The 22,962-nt window shown below is 55.1% G+C and overlaps 3 protein-coding genes across 7 annotated transcripts in view; 1 reads left to right on the top strand and 2 right to left on the bottom strand.

Moving 5' to 3' along the window:
• TTC16 (tetratricopeptide repeat domain 16) overlaps positions 1–4,981 on the bottom strand; it is a 22,036-nt gene extending 17,055 nt beyond the window's left edge. Inside the window, exons 1-6 of the mRNA XM_032164756.2 lie at positions 4,881–4,981; positions 4,027–4,199; positions 3,619–3,709; positions 3,272–3,415; positions 861–961; positions 492–773 (exon numbers count right to left, since the gene is read on the bottom strand). Coding sequence (XP_032020647.1) covers positions 492–773; positions 861–961; positions 3,272–3,415; positions 3,619–3,709; positions 4,027–4,199; positions 4,881–4,898 — 809 coding nt within the window. The 5' untranslated portion in view covers positions 4,899–4,981. The remainder of the gene's footprint in view (positions 1–491; positions 774–860; positions 962–3,271; positions 3,416–3,618; positions 3,710–4,026; positions 4,200–4,880) is intronic.
• A 60-nt stretch (positions 4,982–5,041) lies between these two features.
• Positions 5,042–15,453, bottom strand: CFAP157 (cilia and flagella associated protein 157). 2 transcript variants are annotated; one of them, XM_032165188.2, is made up of 9 exons: positions 13,810–15,453; positions 11,303–11,574; positions 10,255–10,408; positions 9,508–9,775; positions 9,052–9,182; positions 8,669–8,819; positions 8,143–8,309; positions 7,812–7,998; positions 5,042–7,208 (listed from the first exon to the last, which is right to left on the bottom strand). In XM_032165188.2, exons 1-9 carry the CDS (start codon positions 14,256–14,258, stop codon positions 7,137–7,139), a joined length of 1,851 nt encoding a protein of 616 aa, XP_032021079.1. In that variant the 5' UTR covers positions 14,259–15,453; the 3' UTR covers positions 5,042–7,136. The 2 variants fall into 2 exon arrangements, with proteins under 2 accessions (XP_032021079.1, XP_058301266.1); XM_058445283.1 differs by lacking the exon at positions 7,812–7,998 and having other exon boundaries at positions 7,067–7,208.
• Positions 5,366–7,378, top strand: PTRH1 (peptidyl-tRNA hydrolase 1 homolog). Of its 4 annotated transcripts, none has more exons than XM_032165185.2 (5): positions 5,366–5,503; positions 5,853–6,072; positions 6,340–6,439; positions 6,618–6,663; positions 6,760–7,378. In XM_032165185.2, the coding sequence occupies exons 1-5, from the start codon at positions 5,366–5,368 to the stop codon at positions 6,940–6,942; spliced, it is 687 nt and encodes a 228-aa protein (XP_032021076.1). In that variant the 3' UTR covers positions 6,943–7,378. The 4 variants fall into 4 exon arrangements, with proteins under 4 accessions (XP_032021076.1, XP_058301277.1, XP_032021078.1 ...); XM_058445294.1 differs by having other exon boundaries at positions 6,853–7,094; XM_032165187.2 differs by lacking the exon at positions 6,618–6,663.
• Positions 15,454–22,962: the final 7,509 nt, after the last annotated feature.

Here is a 22,962-nt window from a genome sequence, read left to right as displayed (position 1 = left end):
GGGGAAGGGAGGAGGGAGGAAGGGGGAAGGGAGGAGGGAGGAAGGGGGAAGGGAGGAGGGAGGAAGGGAGGAGGGAGGAAGGGGGAAGGGAGGAGGGAGGAAGGGGGAAGGGAGGAGGGAGGAAGGGGGAGGGAGGAAGGGGGAGGGAGGAGGGAAGAAAGAAGGAGGAAGGAAGGGGGAAAGGAGGAGGGGGGAAGGGGGGAGGGAGGGAGGAGGGAAGAAAGAAGGAGGGAGGAAGGGGGAAGGGCTACCTCATGTTAGGTGCCCTGGGTGCCCCGGTGTGTGGCTTCACAGGATTGTGGCTAAAGCCTTCCTAGTGTACTCATCTGCCCAGGGACACCTCCCCAAGGCTGTGAGCTCCAGCCAGACAGAGATGACATGAGTCTCTCATCTTTTGCTTCCCATGGGGTGCAGCACAGGCCTGACACAGATCCAGGGCTGAGCAACAATGCAACAAGGACCTGACATGGTAGTCGAGTGGTCCAGGTCAGTGTGGGCCTCTTCCCAGTGAGGACAGCATCCACCGCACTGTGGGATGGGGCTTCTGGGCTGGCTGACAGCCTTGCCTCTTCCTGCAATCTTGGGGCACACTGAGGACTCCCAGGTTAGCGGGGCACGCCCCTGCCCGCCCTTCCCGCTGTACCGTCTGGAGAAAGTTGTAGAGTCTGGCCCGGAGGATGTAGACATCGGCGTTGGTGGTGTCCTGCTTCAGCTCCTTGGTGATGAGCGAGAGGCAGGCCTGATGCCGCTTGAGGGCCAGGAGACAGGCCATGCTGAGGGCAGAGGGCACAGAGTGCTCGTTTCCCGGGTGGGGCGGCAGGAAGTGGGTGCTGGGAGAAGGGGCTGGCAGGGGCACTCACCATCGGTAACGGAAGCATGGTTTCTCAGGCTGGAGCTCAGCAGCATGTGAGAAGACATTCAGGGCATCCAGGAAGGCACACTGCTCAAAAAGGCATTGTCCCTGGGGACACAGGGGACAGTCAATCCTGCTTGCCACCCCAGCCCAGCTGCACCCCCTAGTTGGCAGCAGAAAGCCCTGAGGCAGAAGGGAGAGATACAAGAGACAAGGACAGAACCTTTTAGATTTGGCAGAGACTTGAAGAGGCAGAGACACAGAGACAGAGATGGACAGAGATACAGATCTGGGGAAAGACAGCAACAGATAGTAAGAGATGCACGCTTGGCAAGAGACAGGAATACAGAGATTCAGGAACAAAGAGAAATGCAGAAAACTCAGATGGCTGAGCCAGACACGGTTGCTCACACCTATTATCCCATTCCAGCACTTTGGGAGGCCCAGGCAGGTGGATTACTTGAGACCAGGAGTTCGAGGCCAGCCTGGCCAACATGGTGAAACCCCGTCTCTACTAAAAATACAAAAATCAGCTAGGCATGTTAGTGGATGCCTGTAATCCCAGCTACTCAGGAGGCTGAGACACGAGAATCGCTTGGACCTGGGAGGCAGAGGTTGCAGTGAGCTGAGATCGTGCCACAGCCCTCCAGACTGGGTGACAGAGTGAGACTCCATCTCAAAAACAAAACAAAACGAAACAAAACAAAACAAAACTCAGATGGCAGAAGAGATCAGCAGAACTAACACAAACAGGCTGTAGCCTGGACCTGGGCCCTGGGTGCTGAGCCCTGTGCTAAGAACTTGAACTTGTTTTCTCACTGGCACTGGCATGCTTCTCTTATGGATAAAGGAACTGAAGCTCAGCGAGGTGAAGTGACTTGCACAAGGGTACACAGGAAGTGGCAGTGCAGGACACGGGCCCCCAACAGACAGATTCACATGTGGTCTGAGGGCCCCAAATGTTTCTTTTTAAGAACAGATTTTTTTTTTTTTTTTTCGAGACAGCGTCTTGTTCTGTCACCCAGGCTGGAGTACAGTGGCATGATCTTGGCTCACCGCAACCTCTGCCTTCTGGTTTCAAGAGATTCTCCTGCCTCAGCCTCCCAAGTAGCTGGGATTACAGGCGTGTGCCACCACGCCTAGTTTTTGTATTTTTAGTAGAGATGAGGTTTCACCATGTTGGCCAGGCTGCTCTCAAACCCCTGACCTCATGATCTGCTCGACTCAGCCTCCCAAAGTGAGCCACCATGCCCAGCCAAGAACTGAATATTTTTTGACATAAAGAAAAGACATCAAGCCCAGGCGCAGTGGCTCACACCTGTAATCCCAGCACTTTGGGAGGCCGAGGCGGGCGGATCACTTGAGGTCAGGAGTTGGAGACCGGCCTGGCCAACATGGCAAAAACCCATCTCTATTAAAGGTACAAAACTTAGCCAGGCATGTTGATGCACATCTGTAATCCTAGCTACTCGGGAGGCTGAGGCACAAGAATCATTTGAACCCGGGAGGTGGAGGTTGGGAGCTGAGGTTGCGCCATTGCGCTCCAGCCTCGGCAACAGAGCAAGACTCTGTCTCAGAAAAAAAAAAAAAGACATCAAGGTTATCAAAATGGAAAAAAGCAAGACTTTGTTGGTGTTTTATAGTTTAATATTGTTTTCCCTTTGAAATACACTTGGGGGTCACTGTGACCTTTTTAGTGCTTAGAGCCTCTGGACTCTAGATCTGTGCTGTCCTGTCTAAGACAATAGCTACTAGCTTTGTGTGGCTATACACATTTAAATTAATTAAAATAAAAATAAGACGCCGGGCGCAGTGGCTCACGTCTGTAATCCTAGCACGCTGGGAGGCCAAGGTGGGTGGATTGCCTGAACCCAGGAGTTCAAGACCAGCCTGGGCAACAAAGTGAAACCCCGTCTCTACTAAAATACAAAAAATTAGCCAGGCGTGGTGGCGTGTGCCTGTAGTCCCAGCTACTCAGGAGGCTGAGGCAGGAGAATTGCTTGAATCCAGGAGGCAGAGGTTGCACTGAGCCGAGATCGTGCCACTGCACTCCAGCCTGGGTGACAGAGCAAGACTCTGTCTCAAAAACAACAATAATAATAAAAATAGAATAAAATAAAGATATAAACTTCAGTTCTTTAGTCACACTTGCCACATTTCAAGGGCTCAACAGTTCCACATGGCTGGTGGCTAGCATATTGGACACTGTCATTATGGCAGAAAGCCCAAATGGACAATGCTGCCAAACTTGACTCAACCCTGGCAGTAAACCAGCCTTGGAGGTGAGAGGGGCAGCAGGTGGGGACCCAGACACAGGGACAAGGAGGAATCTAAGGAGACAGAGCTGGGCCCAGGAGCCAGGAGAGCCCCTGAGAGTGGGAGGGAAAGCCAGTGCTGTGAGGTGGGGGCCCCAGGTACCTGTAGGTAAAGCGCAAAGGTGAGGCGCTCCAGGTGCTTGCAGTTGTCCTGCTGTAAGGAGTAGGCCCTTCGCAGGTTCTGGGCAGCCGAGGAGAAGTCACAGAGCTGGAGGTAGGCCTCGGCCCGCAAGGCGTAGAAGTCCACCTGAGGGTAAGGGGACCCAGGCTGCTGGATCCTCCCCACCATCTGCCCCTGGAGGGTAGGGGAAATCTCCACCCCCCTGAGAGTTGACATCCAATTCCCATCAGGAACTTGGTGGCCCTGAGAGGAGGGCTCTGGCAGGTGTGACAGGGAGGGAGGAAGCATGTTCCAGCAACTGCCTGTGCCCACCCAGGTCTCCCTCTCACCAGCTGTGGGTCCAGGTGGAGTGCGCGGGAGAAGAACAGCACAGCTGTCTCCCAGTCTGCCTGCTCCAAGCACTGCTGGCCTCTGGAGTAGCTGTGGGGAAAGTGAGGACAGGCAGAGGGGTGGCCCTGACTGTGGACCAGCCCAGGGCATAGGGCTGGGGTGGGGGTTGTGGGAGGCAAGGTTGCTGGGTGGAGAGGCAGGAGGAGTAGACAGAAGCCCAGGGAAGGCAGGCTGGTGTTCCTGGAGTCCAGCCAGGCCATCAGCCTCGTTTCCACTGAGGTGGAAGAGCCCCATTAGACAGTTGAGTTCACTGAGGCCCGAAGAGAGTAAGTGGCTCAAAGCTGCACAGTATGTGAATGGCTATGTCGGGCAGGAACCTGGGACCCCAAAGCAAGGTAGTCACTCACTACTCCCTGACTTTGAGGGGCACTGTTAACCCCGTGACCTTTGGTTTTACATCACAGATGCTTTGGAACACCTGGCTGGTCCCAAAGATGTGCTGCAGGATCCCTTTGGGGGCTGGAAACACCCACGGCTTTGGGATGTCCTGTGAGGGGCCCTGGTCAGCCTTCAGGGCATCCTAGAACCGAAGGACAGTAAGCTGGAGCAGGCCCCTGAGACAACCCCCACCCACTGACACACTCCCCAGCATTCTGCAGGGAGGGAGGAGAGGCGGAAATGAGGCCTGGAAGGAGGCACTCCCACTCAGGGGTCCGGTGGCGCTCCCAGCCCCATTCCCCTTAGGGACGCTCCAACCTGTCCCTCCTGCAGTCCTGCCCTTCTCCCTCTCCTGTGGTCAAGGTCAGGGATCAGGGTCCTCATGCTTACAACACCGTCTGTTCTCCCCCCTGGCCTTCCCAGCTCCCACTTCCGGCTACTGACACCCCAGGCTCTGATGTCTCCAGGTCAGGCCTGGTCCCAAGTCTCAGGCCTTGGGGGTCCTACAGCCCCTTGGGTAACCTTCAGGACCCTCACTCCAGCAGGCCACACTGAGCACCTCACCTGACTTCTGCCCCAGGTTCTCCCATTTTGGTGAGGTCACCTTCCCCACAAGCTACCCAAGCCAGAAACCTCTGTCCAAGCAGCCGCCGAGGCTTACAAGGATCTCTCACATGCCTGGTTCTTGGCATGGCGGCCAAGGCCTTCCCTGAGTCGGACTGCTGCCCCTGCCTCTCCCGGCCTTCACACTTTCCTGCGAACCCAGTCTCGGTCTCTCTGCCTGGCCCTCTGTCTTTGCGTTAGTCTTCTCCCCAGCCCGCACCTCGTCCGAATCTGTCATGAGGCCCCTTCCAGGAGGACCCCGAGGCCTCTGCCAACTACCTCGCGGCCCTGGCCCTGACGTTGCTAGGCACCATCACCAGGACGCCCACAGGCCCCACCCCTCTGGCCACGCCCCCGGGAACCAAGCTTTTTGAGCCAGAGGGAGGTAGAAAACTTTTATTAACTGGAGAGGTGGAGGCCTACGGCGGGGAAGGGACTTGCCAGATTTTCGCCGCAAGGCAGGGCCATAGCGGGGGGCATAACAAGGCCTCCCAACCGAAGGTCAAGCAAGAGCTCCGAGCGTCCCACACAAATCCCGCAGGGACACTGTGACGCCGCGCCACTGAACGCTCCTGGGCTCCCGGACTCGGCCACCGCCTCGCCGCTTCCGCCCCTCAGAAGCATGGCGGCCATGCAGCCCGGCCCGGATTGGACGTTGGCGGTCGACGCCAAACAAGTGGCAACGCGATTGGCTGTTGCGGGGTGATGACGTCAGGGGACGGTGTCCAGGCCGTGAATGGGGGCAGCATGAGGCCGCGCGGTTTTTTGGGCGCCGGACAGCGGCTGAGTAGAGCCATGAGCCGATGTGTTTTGGAGCCTCGGCCCCCGGGGAAGCGGTGGATGGTGAGTGGCGTGGGGCGGCGCCGTACGGGCTCCCCGTCCCTGGCTTCAGTTCGGCCATTATGTCCCGGGAGCCGAGTGCCCCCAAATTGCTGCTCTGTTTTCTTAACTGGTGAGTCCAGTGCTCGACGGGCTCCAAACTTCCAGAAGCTCCGTTCCTGCACTAGGGCGCCCTGCCTGCCCAGCCTTCTGGAGTTCTCAGGGGTCGGGTTTCTGGGACCCTTCTTCGCGCCCCTTCCCCACTGCAGCGTTGCTCTGCGTTTCCGCTCCTCTGCTTTCGGGCTCACGGGACGCTGTGAGATCGGGGGTGGCGAGAGTTGTTGGGCCTCAGTTTCCCTGGTGCCGCCTGCAGGTGGCTGGCCTGGGGAATCCCGGACTGCCCGGCACGCGACACAGCGTGGGCATGGCGGTGCTGGGGCAGCTGGCGCGGCGGCTGGGTGTGGCGGAGAGTTGGACGCGCGACCGGCACTGTGCCGCCGACCTCGCCCTGGCCCCGCTGGGGGATGCCCAACTGGTCCTGCTCCGGCCACGGCGGCTTATGAACGCCAACGGACGCAGTGTGGCCCGGGCTGGTGAGTTGAGAGCGCCATGGGTGGGCGGGCCATGGGGGTGGCGGTGGGGGCACAGGGGCCAGAGGGGGACTGGGCTGTGACAGATCCGCGCGTTCACCTCCCAGTACCTGTTGAGCTCCAGTTGCTGCATGGCCTTGGGTACTTGTGGGAGCCTCAGTTTCTTTATATGTGAAGTGGGATTAGTTGTGGCCCTTCATCATGGGAGTTGGGACAGTGCCCCTCTAGGCAGATGGGCAGTAACCAGGGCTGCCGTTTCCCTGTGCTAAGCGGAGCTGTTTGGGCTGACTGCCGAGGAAGTCTACCTGGTGCATGATGAGCTGGACAAGCCCTTGGGGAGACTGGCTCTGAAGCTGGGGGGCAGTGCCAGGTGAGGTCCTGAGATGGTCAGGGTTGGGATAGGGCTTCAGGCCTCCCAGTTGGGGTGGAGTAGGGCTGCTGACCCAGTCTCCACAGGAAATGGGCTGCTCTGACCCAGCCGGGGCAGGGAGGGGTGGAAGGACACTGCCCCAGGGAGGCACTAACTGCCCCTCCCATATCCCTTGAAGGGGCCACAATGGAGTCCGTTCCTGCATTAGCTGCCTCAACTCCAATGTGAGTCTACCCTTTTGTTGTGCAACTGGGTCGGGTGGGCCAGGGGTCCCCCAGCACCTCGCCAAAGCTTCCTGGGCCTCTCTGGCTCTCCCACAGGCAATGCCAAGGCTGCGGGTGGGCATCGGGCGCCCGACGCACCCTGAGGCAGTACAGGCCCATGTGCTGGGCTGCTTCTCCCCTGCGGAGCAGGAGCTGCTGCCTCTGTTGCTGGATCGAGCCACCGACCTGATCTTGGACCACATCCGTGAGCGAAGCCAGGGGCCCTCATTGGGGCCGTGACACCAGTGGCCATGGCTGCCCGCCTGACTGTAGTGCCCACCAACCCAGCCACGGCCACAGAGCTGCCACGCCAGCCTTGGTATCTACTTTTTATACAACTCTCCTCTAGACTGTTCCACGCTGCCTGCGGATTAAAGTGAGGGTGACTGTGACTGGACCAGTCCATTTCTGGAGTAGGTTCTTCTCTCTGTGTCCTACTTGGGACGTAGGGGAACTTCAGGAAGACTAAACTTTTCAAGCCTTTTTAGAGAACCAGGGGCACGCATCTGTAAGATAAAGATGCTGGCTTGGAGGCCGGGTGCAGTGGCTCACGCCTGTCATCCCAGCACTTTGGGAGGCCGAGGCTGGGGGATTGCTTGACGTCAGGAGTTCAACACCAGCCTGGCCAACATGGTGAAACCCTATCTCTACTAAAAATACAAAAATTAGCCGGGCATGGTGGTGCATGCCTGTAATCCCTGCTACTCGGGAGGCTGAGGCAGGAGAATCACTTGAACCTGGGAGGCGGAGGTTGCCGTGAGCTGAGATTGTGGCACTGCACTCCAGTCTGGGTGACAGAGTGAGACTCTGTCTCAAAAAAAAAAAAAGTATGCTGGCTTGGAAGTTGAGGCCTCTTCAGGGGGATCCCACTCTCCCTGCTGGTGGGGGAGGGAACAACAGGGTCCAGCCAACCCCCCCCCCACCCCAGGGCATGTGTGGGCATACTTTGCCCACTGAGGCTTGGCCACTCCTTTCTTCAGCCCATTTTACATATGGGAGGGCTCAGAGAGATCTGGTTACATCCCCTGGGCCTGTGGCCTGGCAGAGCCTCAGTTTGCACCCAGGACTGGCTGCCACCTTGCTTTCCCTGGGGCCGCTAGCACCCTTACCGCAGGGCTGCTGTGTGCCCAGAAGGTCCCCACACGGGTGATATATGACAGCAGCCTGAGGTCCTGGGGGTTGGGTGGGATGTGGGCCTGGCGAGGTATCAGGCCTAGATCCCCCGGCTGGTAGGGGGTGATGTCAGAGAGCTGCGGCAGCAGAGACCCAGTCCTGGGCAGCTGGATGCTGGGCCGGCTGTGGGGAGGGGGCCGAGGGTCACAGAGCCTTCAGCGAGCCAGGTTTCTGGCCCAGGGTGAGCCGAGCACTGTCCCCATGGCTGAATGCCTTTGCCCTGCTCTCTATGGCCACCTCTGAGGCCACACAGGGCCACTTGCTCACCTCTCCTTGGGTGGGCCATGGGACTGTGGCTCCTGGTGGGGACACACAGCCTTCTGAGGTCTCGGGACCACAGTGGAGCCGAGCATGACCAGCAGTTGCTGCAGTATCTCCTTTTGCCATGGCTGGAACGTCACGTCAAAGTCGCTTTCCTCTTCATCGGGGTGCATCTGTTGGTGAGGGTGGGGTGGCAGCAGGCCCACAGTGGCCCCAGTACCCACCCTCCTCCAGGAAATTCCAACCTCAGTGCCCATTTCCACAAAGTTTTCCCTGTCTGTGGTGGGATACCCATTCTTCAGTCGGGAAGACTGAGGCCCAAGACCCTTCAGAGCCTCAGAGAAGGAATCCAGCTCCTTTAAGACCTTGGAGGGATCTTTGAAGGCCAGAATCAGCGAAGGACAGACTTTCCAGGAGTCTCTCAGGTAAAAGAGGGGCCTCTGATCCTGAGGCAGCCCCTTCTCTGCAAGCAGCTTCCATCTTGGGCTCACTCCCCCTCCCCTTGCGCCCTCCCTCCCTCCCTTCTGCTCACCTGCAGAATGTCCTGTAGGAAGGAGGTGGCCTGGACCAGAGCCACCTCCAGGCTGGCCCGAACCTTCTGCTCATTAGCCAGTTCCTGCTGTAGCCGCTGCAAATCCACCTGCTGCTGCTCCAGCTGCAGGCTCAGCTGGTCTCTCTGGCTCCTAGACCCCAACTGGGATGAGTCAACAGCCTTCCCCCTTCCCCAGGACTGGGGCCAGGGGCCCTGCCATTTCTCTCTAAGCCCACAGGGGCCCCCATCCAAGCCTCAGCTTGTCTGGCAGGCTCCTCTAGAGAGGGGAAGTCACTGGCCTGGGTCGTGGGATCAGAAAGAGCTGGGCCAGAGCTTGGCCCCAGCCTGCACCCGCCGCCCGCCCCTCCGCGGGCCATACGCACTTCAGTGCCTGGTTGTCCACTTGCAGCTGCAGGGATCTCTGCTCCAGCTGGCTCAGCAGGAGGCGCAGCTCCTCGGCCTCCTTGGTGTCCTGCTGCTGCTCCTGGCACTTCTTGGTCAGCATGAGGATGATCTGTGGGTGCGGACAGGTGGCCATGCCCTCAACCTGCCCTGTCCCCCAGCTGCAGACACAGCCAGGCTTCCCGTGTTCCCCTATGCAGAGGGGCCAGTGAGCTTTCCCGGGCTGGGCTCTGCTTCCATAAGTTATGGGGGCTTTAAGTAAATACAACCCAGAGCTAGGCCCAGCGCCCTGCAGCCCCCACAGGAGGCCCAGTCCTCTCTCTGCTGCCTCCCTCCCTCCTGACTTGACTGCCCCTGACTCTGTCCCTGCAGGGCCCCCCCGGGGCGGCCTCCTGCCTTGCATGCCAAACGCCCTGTGCTGAGGCCTGCGGGCACACCTTCTCGTGGCCTCTTTTGTGCCTGGCCATGACCTTCTGGGTGTTCTCCAGCAGCTCCAGCTGTTTGCACAGATTGTCCTGGCTTCCCTTGAGCTGCTCATTCTCCCGCAGCAGCTTCATGCCTTGCTGGGAGACCCTGGCCATCTGCAGGGTAATGCCGTTGTTCTCTTTGATGGCCCGCTTGGTTGTCTCTGACATCCAGTTCGTGGCCATCTTGTGGAACTCGTTGGTCATGAGGTTTACGCGCTGGATGATCTCTTTCCTCAGTCTGGCAAGAAAGGTGGGAGGGGAAGGGGTCAGACAGAGCGGGCACAAGCCCTGGGCACACCCCTTTCCTTTGTGAGGTTCCCAGGGAACCTAGGGCTGTTAAACACCAGGATGCTCTCTCCCTGGGAGGGTTGGGGCTACGGGCGGGAGGCTTTCCCTGTAGATCCTCTGGACCTTTGTAATTGGTACCATTTCAATGTACTCTCACCTGTTAAGTAAACATGATTTAATCACAATAAGTGGCAAAAGGAAGCCTTGGGAGTCTCCAATGCCAGCGCAAGGACTGCAGCTGGGAGCTTATTCCTTTTCTCCCACCCTCCATAATCACCAGCTGGGATTCCAAGGAGTAGCAGGTTGTTGGGGCAGGGGTCAGTTACCCCATCTAACCCCCCAGTTAGAAGCTGAGGCCTGAAGACTAGGATGTTCGTAGCCCCAGGGATGAAGCCTCCAAAGGCCCCAAAGGGTGCCCTGCTTGCCCACCTGTCCTTGTCCAGCACCGACTTCTTCTCCAGGTTGTATGCATAGTCCCTGAACTCATTCTCCTGCTTCCGCGCCTGCTCCTCCAGCAACGTGAACTTGTCCGTGACCTCCTCTTTCTGCAGCCGGAACTCCTCCAGGGCTGCCAGCTTCCCCGCTGGCCGCCGCAGCACACAAGGCCCAAGGAGGGGCTGCCTCAGAGGACAGGGCCTGGCGAGGGCCTTAAAGATGCCCCTTAGGTCCCTGTCCCTTCTTGTGCGCCCTGTGTGGTCTCAGTGGGGCAGGTCTGCCATCCCCCACCTACCCTGCCTGGCCCTGTCACCTTTACTGCCTTCATCTAGGTTGCCCTCCCTCCACCCCTCCATGAATCTTATGAAGCTTTGTTCAGGTTCCACCTCCTTCAAGAAGACTTCCTTGATACTCTCATGAAAGTGACAGTGATAACAACTGTATTTTTTTTTTTTTTTTTTTGAGACAGGGTCTTGCTCTGTCACTCAGGCTGGAGTGCAGTGGCACAGTCACAGCTCACTGCAGTCTCAACCTCCCAGGCTCAAGAGATCCTCCCACCTCAGCTTCCCAAGTAGCTGGGACTACATACGTGCACCACCACACCTGGCTAATTTTTGTATTTTTTTGATAGAGATGGAGTGTCGCTATGTTGCCTAGGCTTGTCTCAAGCTCCTGGGCTCAAGCAATCCTCCCACCTTGGCCTCCTAAAGCACAGGGTTTACAGGCATGGGCCACCACGCCCAGCCAGCAGCTGGACTGTATGTATTCTCTGGGCTAGGTTCTAATGCCGTCTGACATTTGAGCCTCACAACCCTTGCCAACTGGGGGACCTTGGTCACAACACTTCACCTTTTGAGGTGCTTCCTTGTCTACAAACTGGTTGGGGGATGTTTCCAGCTTCGTAGGATTGCTGGGACAATTAAGGAAGACAGTGTGTGCCAAGCAGCATGTGGCTATTATCCCTGTTTCCCAGGTGAGAAACAGGGTCAGTGATAGAGCTGGGATGTGTGCCTGCAGGCTCACCAGCCAGTCCCCTCCTCACCAAGGATGATGTTCTCCGTGGTGAGCTGGTCCTTGGTCTCCTGGAACTCGTGGCGCACCCGGGCTAGCTGCACCTCGAAGGCGTCCTTCTCCATCTCTTTGGCTAGCTGTAAGTTCTGGAGCTGCTCGTTGAGGTCTGTGATCTCATCCACCTGCTGGTTGAGCGTGCGCTTGAGGAAGGCCACAATCTCCTTCTTGTTATTGGCCAGCTGCTCGAACTCCTGGCGGAACAGCTTCTCCTGCACAGCCAGCTCATCCCACTTCCGCTGGTACCTGGGACGGGCGGGGCCGTGGTCCAGGGGTCAGGCTGGGCAAGCCAGGCCTCCAGTGCAGCTGGGCCCACTCTCCTGGACTCCCTGGCCCGTAAAGGGGCATTTGAGATTCCTTGTGATCAGAATCCAGCCTCATCTCCCACTATGCCCCCTGATCCAGCAGTCATGACCGCAGCTAATGCCTGTGCTTAGCATGTTATTTTCATTACATCACTAGAATGTAAACTCCATGAGGGCAGAGCCTTGTTATGTTCACAAGTATGTCCCCAACACCTGTGCCTGGCAGATAGCAGGTGTGCAGTGTGTTTGTTAAATCATTACAACAACCTGTAAGAATGTAAGTACTATGATGATTTTATACGTATTTAACAGATGAGGAAACTGAGGCTCAGAAGGATAAAGGAACTCTGAGTTTGTAAGTGGCACAGCCAGGACTTGGACCTGAGTCAGTCTGACCCCCAGAATCAAGGCTCTTAGCCACAATGCCTGCTGCAGTCGGCCAGCTCTGCATCCCTCCACAACTCTTCCACACTTTCCAATCCCAAGTCTTTGTACCTGGCATCTCCCTTACCTTTTTCCATCCAGTAACCCTGGTGTTTTCTCCTCAGTGGACCCTTCTTGGCCCTGAGCCACATTTGTCGCCCTCTCTTTAGTGCTCTCCTGTAAGTTGGCCCTTGTCCCACTGGGTGGTCAAAACCTAGTAACATGTCCCTCTCCTCCACCTCTGTATTCTCAGGGCCTGGCAGACAGCTTGGCAAATTGTAAGCACCCAATAACTCTGTTAAATACATTTGCCTTGAATACATTCTACCTGAGGTCTCAGCTGAAGGGAAGTTTGTGAATTTCAAGGGAGGTGTGTTAATCAGTATCACATAACCAATTTAGTGGTTTTCAATGGAATAATTGAAGTTACTTGAAAAGTTTTTTTAAATTTAATTTTATTTATTTATTTTTGAAATGGAGTCTCGATCTGTCACCCAGGTTGGAGTGCAGTGGCGCAATCTCAGCTCACTGCAACCTCCGCCTCCTGGGTTCAAGTGATTCTCCTGCCTCAGCCTCCTGAGTAGCTGGGATTACAGGCACATGCCACCATGCCCAGCTAATTTTTGTATTTTTAGTAGAGACGGGGCTTCAACATGTTGGTCAGGCTGGTCTCCAACTCCTGACCTCGTGATCTGCCCACCTCAGCGTCCCAAAGTGCTGGGATTACAGTCGTGAGCCACCGTGCTTGGCCTGGAAAGTTGTTTTACATCATAATTTAGTTGACCAACATCTTTCAAATAGTGACTGCACACAGAGCATTTCAGGGGTGTGGGCTGAGGAAGCAGTCTTGCATAAGGGAGTCAGGAGGCCAGGGCTCCCATCCTGGTGCCTCCTCTTCCTGGGGGTGACTTTCCTTCTCTGAACCTCAGTCTTCCCCATCTGTGCAATGGGGATGACATCAGGACCTCTCTAGTAAGACTGCTGTGAGGACTCAGTGAGCACTAGCACGTGGCCTGCCTGGCACCACGAGGGACTCAGCATTAGCTGTGGTTACCCACAGCATCAGTCACCTGGGGAAGAGCTGCCGCCTGCTGGTTTGTCTTTTAAGGTCACCCTGAGACTGGGGCTGTTGCCTCACAACTGGGAGGAAACTGGTTGTAACAAGAAAATGATGGGCAGGTGAACATGGCTCTGAATGAAGAGTTAGAGGATCTCCCTCCACCACTATGTCACACACAAAACTGGCTCTAGAATAGAATGTCACAGCCATGGAGGGGGAATCAACCTTCCCCACTTACATTTGGGGAAACTGAGGCCCAGCATGGAGAAACAACTGGGCTCATGTGCTGGGTGAGTCAGTGGGGCACAGGTGCCACCGCCAGGAAGTGGAAGTGGGGCCGGGGGTCCACCTGCCTGCCAGAGGGCTGTTTCCACCCTTTCATAAAGCCTGTGATCCCACGGGGCAAGAGTGAGGCAGGCGGAAGTGGGGATTGCCTGGGGTGGGGCCACGAGTTAGCAGCGTGGGCCCAGGGTTCTAGGAGCTGGGAAGGTGGGGAAATCCATTTACCCTTAAAATCTTGAAACCTCCCAAAGGTACATATGAGGAAATGAGGCTGGGGTCGGGATGGGGTCTGGACATCCCAGGGGAGGTCAGAACACAGGTCTAGGGCCCCTTGGCCAAACCTGCATGGGGGCCACCTGGGCATGGGCTTCGGACCCGGGGCACCAGACTCCTGCCCGCCAGCCCACGCACCGGGCCAGCCGGTCCTCCAGGTCTCGGATCTGGATGTGGTAGAACTCCTTCGTCTCCTTGGCCAGAGGTGGCTCCACGGCCACCACGGGCTCCTTCTTGCCCCCTTTCTTCTTCTTGACTTCAAACTCCTTGCCTGCCTTGCTCACACTCTTTTTGGGAGCCATGGCTGATGGCAACCAGGGCTCCAGGCCCCAGGAAGAGGCCAGGTGGTTGCTAAGGAAGCTGGTCCCGTACATAGCAACAGGCCGAGGGAGTGAGGCTGGGCTTAAAGGGACTCTGCCCTCTTCTTGTTGGGTGCCAGTACCAGGTCCCACTCCAAGGCAGATGGTGTCAGTGAGGCCCCAGGCCCAGGAGTCCCAGGCCATGGCAGGCAGAATGCCTGGCTCCCAGGGCAACTTTTTGGGCTTCTGGGGACACCCCTCTTTCCCCCACGTGGAAATAAGCGCCATGGGGAATGTTCATGTGGGTCAGGGCCCTGGAAATCGCCATCCTCTCCTTTGTGCTGATCAGAAGATGGACGACACTAACCCCGGGCACACAAAGCCTGTTCTGCAGCCGTGGCCTGGGGTGACAGTGTCCTGGCGTGGGTGCAGTAGGGGGTCCAGCTGATGGGGTCCTGGCCAGCAGCTGGGTGCCTCTATGAGCTCCATCCCCAGCCCCGATCTCATCCAGCCATGCCTGTGTGCCTACCTGTGTTCCCCACCAGCCCAGGCACTCACTCCCTGGGTTGGTGGGCAGGTCCTTTCCATCCCTGTCGTCCCAGGGCTTGGCATTTAGCAAGAGATGGCTATAGCACCACCCTGAAAAACTCTGACAATAGCCAAGGGTAATGGCAGTGGTACTTCAGCAAATGTGTTTTTTTTTTTTTTTTTTTGAGACGAGTCTCGCTCTGTCGCCCAGGCCGAAGTGCAGTGGCACGATCTCAGCTCACTGCAAGCTCTGCCTCCTGGGTTTAGCCATTCTCCTGCTTCAGCCTCTCCGAGTAGCTGGGACTACAGGCGCCCGCCACCACGCCCAGCTAATTTTTTATATTTTTAGTAGAGACGGGGTTTCACCGTGGTCTCGATCTCCTGACCCCGTGATCCGCCCGCCTCGGCCTCCCAAAGTGCTGGGATTACAAGCGTGAGCCACCTCGCCCAGCCGCAAATGTGGTTTCTCGGAGCAACTAGATCTTGTGAGTTGTAGGACCCTTGGGGCGGGGGCAGGGGGATGAGGAGAACTTGGGGGCACAGTGAGGGGTCAGAAACACAGGGAGGTGGCGGTATTTTTACTGTTGGCGATGAGAAAGGTCAGAAAAATGATTGGTTGGTCAAAAGTGGGCTCACATTTGGGCTCTGTCTGACCTCCAGTGGGTCCTTGGGCCAATGGCCTGAAGCCTGCTCTTGAAAGGGTTCGCAAGACCGCATCTGTAAAGTTCCCTGTGCAGGGATACGGTCCAGGGATGCTGGGGGCACTTAGTGAGTGGTGGCCCATGAAGCTCCCGCCCACTTTGTGTGGTAGGCAGGCAGCTCCTGGAATTTCTGACACCCCTGGACCCCGCCTGTGGTGGTCTGCGCTTCCCAGGGTGCCTGTTCCCTGCAGGCAGGGCAGCCCTGGGAGGGCAGAAATGTGACTGGCAGAGGGAGGAGACCCCCCACGCTTCTGCACAGGCCTCAGCCTGAGTGCACTCACAAGTGAGGGAGCTCTGGCTGCCCAGGCCTTGTGGGGAGAGGGGGAGGCCTGGCCCAGTGCCCTTCCAGCTCAATGCGATGCCCCTGCTCCTGCCGGACACTGCCCCCTCCCCCACCTGAACAGCTGCTCCCACAGGAGCCTAGGCGGGCAAAAATTCCCACGGTGCTCCCAGCTGACCGGAGGCCTCCCCGTGCCTCCGCCATTTCTATTCTGTTTTCTCCAGGCCCATCGCAGGGGGTAGCTCTGAATTCCCAGCTTAATGGGGCCCACAGCCCCTCAGGCAGCCTGGAGCCCACAGAGGGTGTCATCTTGGAGACCTGCCCTCCTCGCCTTCATCAGCACCAGGATGGCTTTGTCAGTACCACGTGGCAAGAGGGACAAGGTGAACTTCTAGGCAGGGAGGGGACACTGCAGGGTGGAGGGAGAGCACTTTCTGGGGCTTGCTTGGAGACTCTCCCCAAAGCTCCCTACTTTGGACCATAGGTCGCTACTTGCCACAGGGGCACTGTCTCATTATCGCTTCTCCAGCGGCCTTCCATAGTCACTTGGGGACAGAGACTGATGGGCCCAGAGCTGCTTCAGCTGTGAGACACAAAGTCAGCAGCCCCGCAGGAGCTGGGTCTTCTGAGGGGAGTCAGGCAGTGCACAAAGCCATGCAGACTGCAGCACCGGCCAAAGACAGTGGACAGTGGCCTGGGGCACTGTCACCTCTGGGAGGCTTTGGAGGGAAGAAACCTAGGCCCTAGGGAGGCAGGGAGGCCAGGCATCATTAAACATGCCCTTGGCCAGGTGCACTGGTTCATGCCTATAATCCCAGCACTTTGAGAGGCCAAGGTGGGAGGATCACTTAAGGCCAGGAGTTAAAGACCAGCCTGGGCAATATAGCAAGACCCCCATCTCTAAAAAAAAAAAAAAAAATTAACCAGGCATGGCGGCATCCACCTGTAGTTCCAGCCACTCAGGAGGCTGAGGTGGGAGGATTGCTTGAGCCCAGGAATTCGAGGCTGCAGTGAGTTATGACCGTGCCACAGGGTCTCTGTTCACAACACCATCTGGTCTGAGTTAGGTACAGGCCAATAAAAGAGGCAGTTAATCTACAACAAGGTCAGTGATGGGGAGGGGAGTTCTGGTCTCTGGTCTTTCCTCATCATTTACAGAACGGGAACAATGGGGAAGAGGGTTAAACTCTGGTCTAAGAGGCAGATCTGCAGAACAGTCTCCATGACCCACATCACAGTCACATATCTCTCAAGGCTTAAAGTGGTTCTGGGGTTCCAACAGCTTTTACATTTTTTTTTTCTTTTTTTTTTTTGAGACAGAGTCTCGTTCTGTCACATAGGCTGGAGTGCAGTGGCACGATCTCGGCTCGCAACCTCTGCCTCCTGGGTTCAAGCGATTCTCCTGCCTCAGCCTCCCGAGTAGCTGGGGACTACACGCACGCACCACCACGCCTGGCTAATTTTTTAAATTTTTTTGGTGGAGAAGGAGTTTCATCATGTTGCCCGGGGTGGTCTCAAACTCCTGATCTCAAGTGATCCGCCCGCCTTGGCCTCCCAGAGTGCTGGGATTACAGGCACGATCCACTGCACCCAGTCAGCTTTTAAATTTTACGTACTCTCACATGCTGGATACCCAGCTGGTATCAGAGAATTGGTGTGAAAAGTAACAAATATTTGGTGTTAGAAAAACACCATTTCTCCCCCTAACCCCCCAGCTCTGTGTCGTGGAAGTTTTACCTGGGGTGTTATACTCCAGGCAGGTGTGGTCAAAAAGACAGGGGCTCTCCTCCCAGCTCCTAGTCTGGCTCTTCATTTCACCCTGGGAGGGCAAGGCTGCTGGCCTTTCTTTACACAGCACCCCACCGCTCCGTGCCCATCCCTGTGTTGCAGAATCTCTATTGCAAGCAGGTACAGCAGAGAGGACTTTCCCACAAGGCCCACCTGGAGCGTGGAAGCTCTTCTCCAGGTGCGGCAGGTTGAGAATGCTTGGGCCCTGCTGGCCCAACTCCAGCTAGCTCATAGGATGGAGGCTTTTTCACACCAGGCGGGCCGAGACCAGCTGAGAATACCAGTGGCTGCCACCCCCTGGTACCCACTTATAGAGCAGGGTGTGACTTAGGAAAAGTAGGTCCCTCCCCCAGTTTGGGTGCCGTGGCACATGGGTTTTTGCTCTGGGGAAAGAGGCAGGGGAAGAGAACAAAGAGCTGTGTCACTTGCCGAGGGGACTCACTTTACTTCTGTCACAGCTTCAAAAAATCCATGTTTAAAGGCTGTCAAAGACAAAATTACAACCGATCAGTTTAGATATCATAATTGACTCTTTCTCTTTCTCTTTCCCTTTCTCTCTCTTTCTCTTTCTTTCTCTTTCTCGCTCTTTCCCTTTCTCTCTCTCTTTCTCTCTTTCTTTCTCTTTCTCTCTTTCTTTCTTTCTCTTGCTCTGTCACCCAGGCTGGAGTGCAGTGGTATGATCTCAGCTCACTGCAACCTCCACCTCCTGGATTCAAGTGATTCTCCTGCCTCAGCCTCCCAGGTAGATGGGATTACAGGTGTGCACCACCATACCCAGCTAATTTTTGTATTTTTAGTAGAGATGGGGTTTCACCATGTTGGCCAGGCTGGTCTCGAACTCCTGACCTCAGGTGATCTGCCCGCCTCAGCCTCCCAGAGTGCTAGGATTACAGGCATGAGCCACAGCACCTAGCCTTAATTGGCTTTTGTTATTCTAGAATTGGGCAATAGAATGAATGTCCCGATTTGCTGAACAGGGGAGGCTGGTTTTACAGATAGAGAAGGCTGACAAAAGCAGAAACAACAAAAAGTGGATTGGTTGTTTCAAAGTGACTTCAGCTGTGTGCAGTGGCTCACGCCTGTAATCCCAGCACTTTGGGAGGCCGAGGCAGGTGGATCACCTGAGGTCAGGAATTCGAGACCAGCCTGGCCAACATGGCAAGACCCTGTCTCTGCTAAAAATACAAAAAAAAAAAAAATTAGCCAGGCCTGGTGGCACATGCCTATAGTCTCAGCTACTTGGGAGGCTGAGGTAGGAGAATCGTTTGAATGTAGGAGGCAAAGGTTGCAGTGAGCTGAGATCGTGCCATTGCCCTCCAGCCTGGGCGACAGAGCAAGACACTGTCTCAAGAAAAAAGAAAAAGAAAAAGAATGACAAATGTTGGCAAAGCATGTCATGATGTCACAGGCTCATGTCAAAAGCCCAGCACCTGGCACCTGATGAGTTCGCAACACGTGGTTGTGGTGATGATAATCACGATGATGATTTGTCAATTAAGATGACACAAACACGCCGGTTTTTATTTGTTTGTTTTTTGAGACAGGGTCTCATTCTGTCTCCCAGGCTGGAGTGCAGTGGCACAACCACAGTTCACTGCAGCCTTGATCTGCTGGGCTCAAGTGATTCCCCACTCCCACCTCCACCCAGTAGAAGGGACTGCAGGTGCGTGCACCACTTCCAGCTTTTTTTTTTTTTTTTGAGATGGAATCTCGCTCTGTCGCCCAGGCTGGAGTGCAGTGGTGCGATCTTGGCTCACTGCAAGCTCCACCTTCTGGGTTCACGCCATTCTCCTGCCTCAGCCTCCCGAGTAGCTGGGACTACAGGCGCCCACCACCACGCCCGGCTAATTTTTTGTATTTTTAGTAGAGACAGGGTTTCACCATGTTAGCCAGGAAGGTCTTGATCTCCTGACCTCGTGATCCACCCGCCTCGGCCTCCCAAAGTGCTGGGATTACAGGAATGAGCCACCACGCCCTGCCTACATCTGGCTAATTTTTAAACAATTTTTTTTTTTTTTTAGAGACGGGGGTCTCCCTGTTTTGCCCAGGCTTGTCTCGAACTCCTGGGCTCCAGTGATCCTCCTGCCTCAGCCTCTCAAGGTGTCGAGATTACAGGCACGAGTCACCGTGCCTAGCCAAACATGCCAATTTTTTTTTTTTTTGAGACGGAGTTTCACTCTTGTTGCCCAGGCTGGAGTGCAATGGTGCGATCTTGACTCACTGCAACCTCTGCCTACCAGGTTCAAGCAATTCTCCTGTCTCAGCCTCCCGAGTAGCTGGGATTATAGGCATGTGCCACCATGCCCGGCTAATTTTATATTTTTAGTGGAGACACCGGTATTTCTCCATGTTGGTCAGGCTGGTCTTGAACTCCTGACCTTAGGTGATCCACCCACCTTGGCCTCCCAAAGTGCTGGGATTACAGGCGTGAGCCACAGCGCCCAGCCCAAACATGCCAATTTTTAAAGATTTCAAGTAGATTGGGCACTTTACCAGGGAAATGACTGGAACGTTCAGGTTCATCAGCTCTGAGATGAAGAGCACTTTCTTTAGCAGGTCAGGTACTCCTGATCCTTGGGCTGGAGCCTGTCTGGCAAACAGCTGAGTCTTGATTAAGTGCCTTCACTCATTCATTCATTCATTCATTCATTCCTTTTGTTTATTCAACTAATAGATCCCTGCTTCTATGCCCTTATTAAAGTGAGTGGCCCCGTGTGTGTTGGGGAAGACGTCAATCAGATGTGAACACAAGTAGCAGAATTACCCCTGTGATCTGGTACTATGATACGTTAACTTGAAAAAAATCACATGATTTATAAATTTGGGAAAGGAGAGGAGGAGACTCCTTTAGAGGAGGTTACAGCCTGCAAGGTGGTCATCCCACAGGCTAGGAAGCGTGCCTCCAGCCAAGACCAGAGACAGGTAAGAGAAGGGGTTGGGGTAGGAGCTTTATGCTGAATGGGTTGGCTAAACATACATATTTAGCAGATTGTAGGAGGGGCTATGCATATTCATGAAGGTGGTTTGACACATGCATATTGAACAAACATGCATGTACCATTCGACCCATGTTTACTCTGGGGTGGAGACTTGGCATTTAAATATATTACAATTAGGCCCTATTCGTCGAAAGGGCTTTTCAGAAAATGAGGGCACGCGAGTGCTCTGTAAACTGGCCAGAGCCAGTCCATAGTCTTCTTATCTGGAGAAAGTTGCTGAAATCAGCCTCTTGTCCAGTGAAAGCTGTAGTTATGGCTGGTGGAACAGGTGGTCAGCCCCTCAGCCTCTGGGAGCTGGGTGAATTGAAATTGTTTTAATATTGCTTATCTCCAGGCCATCTAGAACTTGTTTAGCTGCTAGAGAAAAAGAAAAGCTTGTGGCAAGTGTGGAGTGTGTGACTTAATCCTCACCTGCCATGGCCCGAGGTCCTGTTTATAATTTGATACTGTATTGCCATAAAGAGTCTGTTCTGCCAGTCTTATGATCTCTATTTTAACATGAGTGCTGGTCGGTTGTTGTTTCTAAACTGTAAAACGGAGAGGCTTCATGAGGCGTGTCTGACCCCCCATCTCATGGCTGGGAACTGTTTTTGAGGTTTTTCTGGGGTTCCTTAGCCAAGGGGGACTCCATTAAGTCAGCGAAGGGCTGATTTCATTTTTTAGTTGACAGAGGAAAGGTACAGAGAGCTCCAAAAGCACAAGGAGGAGCCAGGAACAGCCCCCATCATGGAGGCGCTAGGCTTGGAGGAGAAGGAGATGCTGCCCATAAGGGGTGTGGGTGGGAGGTGGAAAGACAGCACAGGGCCTAAGGCAAGAAAAACAACTCAAATTTGATGAAGGCCAGAGAAGCTGCAGCTGAGAGGAGGGAGCAGGCAAGAGGGGGTCAGAGAGACAGCCTAACACATAAGCTTCCTAGACCAGAGAAGGAGCAGTGCAGTATTTGATCGCAGCAGAAGTGCAGGTTCCAAGTTACTTTATTTTTATTTGACTTTATTATTTTTTTGAGACCGTCTTGCTCTGCTTCCCAGGCTGGAGTGCACCACAACCAGCTAGTTTTTGTATTTTTAGTAGAGACGGGGTTTCACCCTGTTGGCCAGGCTGGTCTCAAACTCCTGGCCTCAAGTGATCCGCCCGCCTCAGTCTCGGGAGGCACTTATATTATTCGGGAAAATTGAGGTTAAGTAACTTCTCCAGGTCACACAGGGAAGTCAGGAGTCAAATCCCAGGCTCAACTCCATAGCCCATCTGGTAACTATTATGCAATAAACACTGAGAATTAAAAGTGCCTGTTGTCCTAGGAAGAGACTGTTCTGGTAACAGCTAACTCCCAGAACCAGTTTTTTTTTTTTTTTTTTTCCCCGATAGCCCATTTTATTTTGCTCAGCACAGTCTTTCATCCTACTTTAGGGTATCACATGGAAAAAATATGGAACGCTTCACCAATCTGCGTGTCATTGGTTCCAATTTTAGTATTCGTACTGCCTAATCCAGCACCCCGGATAGAATGACCAACACTTCACAACCCCGCCTCGGAAAGCCAGCCAATCAGCAACCGTCTTACTCCAAGAACCCCGCCTCCAGGGCCAGGGGCGACCAATCCCTAAACAGCCCGGCTAGCGGACGCTTACTAGCCCCGGAAGCCCGGCCTCCTCAATCCCTGTCCCGAGGCCGCGTCTGACCCGCCGCCGTGACCGGTGTTGGTTGTCGGCCTTTTCCTTGCTCACAGTGTTTCGGCCTAGAGTGTTGGTTCCGCGTTGGTTGAGGGGAGTGCGGGCGGCCGGGCAGAAGGCGCCCTGGCGGCAACTCCGGGTGGAGTCCCACTCTTGCCAGAGCGCCGGGGGTTCCTCGGGCATTTTGGCTTCTGTGAAACCCCAAGAAGTTGTCCTTGGCCGGGCGCGGTGGTTCACACCTATAATGCCAGCACTTTGGGAGGCCGAAGCTGGCGGATGACTTGAGGTCATGAGTTCGAGACCAGTCTAGCAAACATGGTGAAACCCCATCTCTACTAAAAATACAAAAATTAGCCTGTAGTCCCAACTAACCCGGAGGCTAAGGAGGGAGGATCACTTGAACCCGGGAGGGAGAGGTTGCAGTGAGCCGAGATCACAGACCACAAAAAGTTGGTCTCGTGGGAAGCCGCTGCTGGGACACGGACAGCTCCAGGGGCGGCTAATTCAGGACCTTTAACCCATCCCTTCTCTTTTTTGTTGTTTTTTCTTAGAAACAGACAAGGTGGTGGATTCCCCATACCATTACACCCTAGATCCAGGGATTCTATATCCACAGGGAGGGGCACACGTGCTTCAGAGAGAATGGGTAGGAATTTGCCCCACCCATTTTTATTTTTTGAGACAGGGTCTCACTCTGTTGCCCAGGCTGGAGTGCTGTGGTGCAATCATGGCTCACTGCAGCCTTGACCTCCTGGGCTCAAGCAAGCCTCCCAAGTAGTTGGGGTTACAGGCATGTGCCACCACGACTGGCTAATTTTTCTTTTTTCTTTTTTGTAGAGATGAGGTCTCACTGTGTTGCCCAGGCTGGCCATGAACTCCTGGGCTCAAGTGATCTGCTATCCTTGGCCTCTCAAAGTGTGGGATTACAGGCATGAGCCATTGTGCCCGGCCTGTTTTTTGTTTTCCTAGTAGCCATTCTAATAGGTATGAGGTAGTGGTTTTGACTTGCGTTTCCCTAATGACTAG

This window comes from Hylobates moloch, unplaced genomic scaffold (assembly GCF_009828535.3).
Source record: "Hylobates moloch isolate HMO894 unplaced genomic scaffold, HMol_V3 SCAFFOLD_10, whole genome shotgun sequence".
In the NCBI taxonomy this organism is placed as follows: Eukaryota; Metazoa; Chordata; class Mammalia; order Primates; family Hylobatidae; genus Hylobates; species Hylobates moloch.
This window is presented reverse-complemented; position numbering and strand designations above follow the sequence as displayed.

What these genes read in the sequence shown, in the direction of transcription:
- PTRH1 (XM_032165185.2), top strand. Translation starts at nt 5,366, where the DNA reads ATGACGTCAGGGGACGGTGTCCAGGCCGTGAATGGGGGCAGCATGAGG. An exon ending in CCCCGGGGAAGCGGTGGATG is followed by an intron (nt 5,504 to 5,852) that starts GTGAGTGGCGTG and finishes TGCCGCCTGCAG; the next exon opens with GTGGCTGGCCTGGGGAATCC. An exon ending in TTAGCTGCCTCAACTCCAAT is followed by an intron (nt 6,664 to 6,759) that starts GTGAGTCTACCC and finishes GCTCTCCCACAG; the next exon opens with GCAATGCCAAGGCTGCGGGT.
- CFAP157 (XM_032165188.2), bottom strand. Translation starts at nt 14,258, where the DNA reads ATGGCGCTTATTTCCACGTGGGGGAAAGAGGGGTGTCCCCAGAAGCCC. An exon ending in GTGGACAACCAGGCACTGAA is followed by an intron (nt 8,820 to 9,051) that starts GTGCGTATGGCC and finishes GTTGGGGTCTAG; the next exon opens with GAGCCAGAGAGACCAGCTGA. An exon ending in CATGGCCCACCCAAGGAGAG is followed by an intron (nt 7,999 to 8,142) that starts GTGAGCAAGTGG and finishes CCCTCCCCACAG; the next exon opens with CCGGCCCAGCATCCAGCTGC.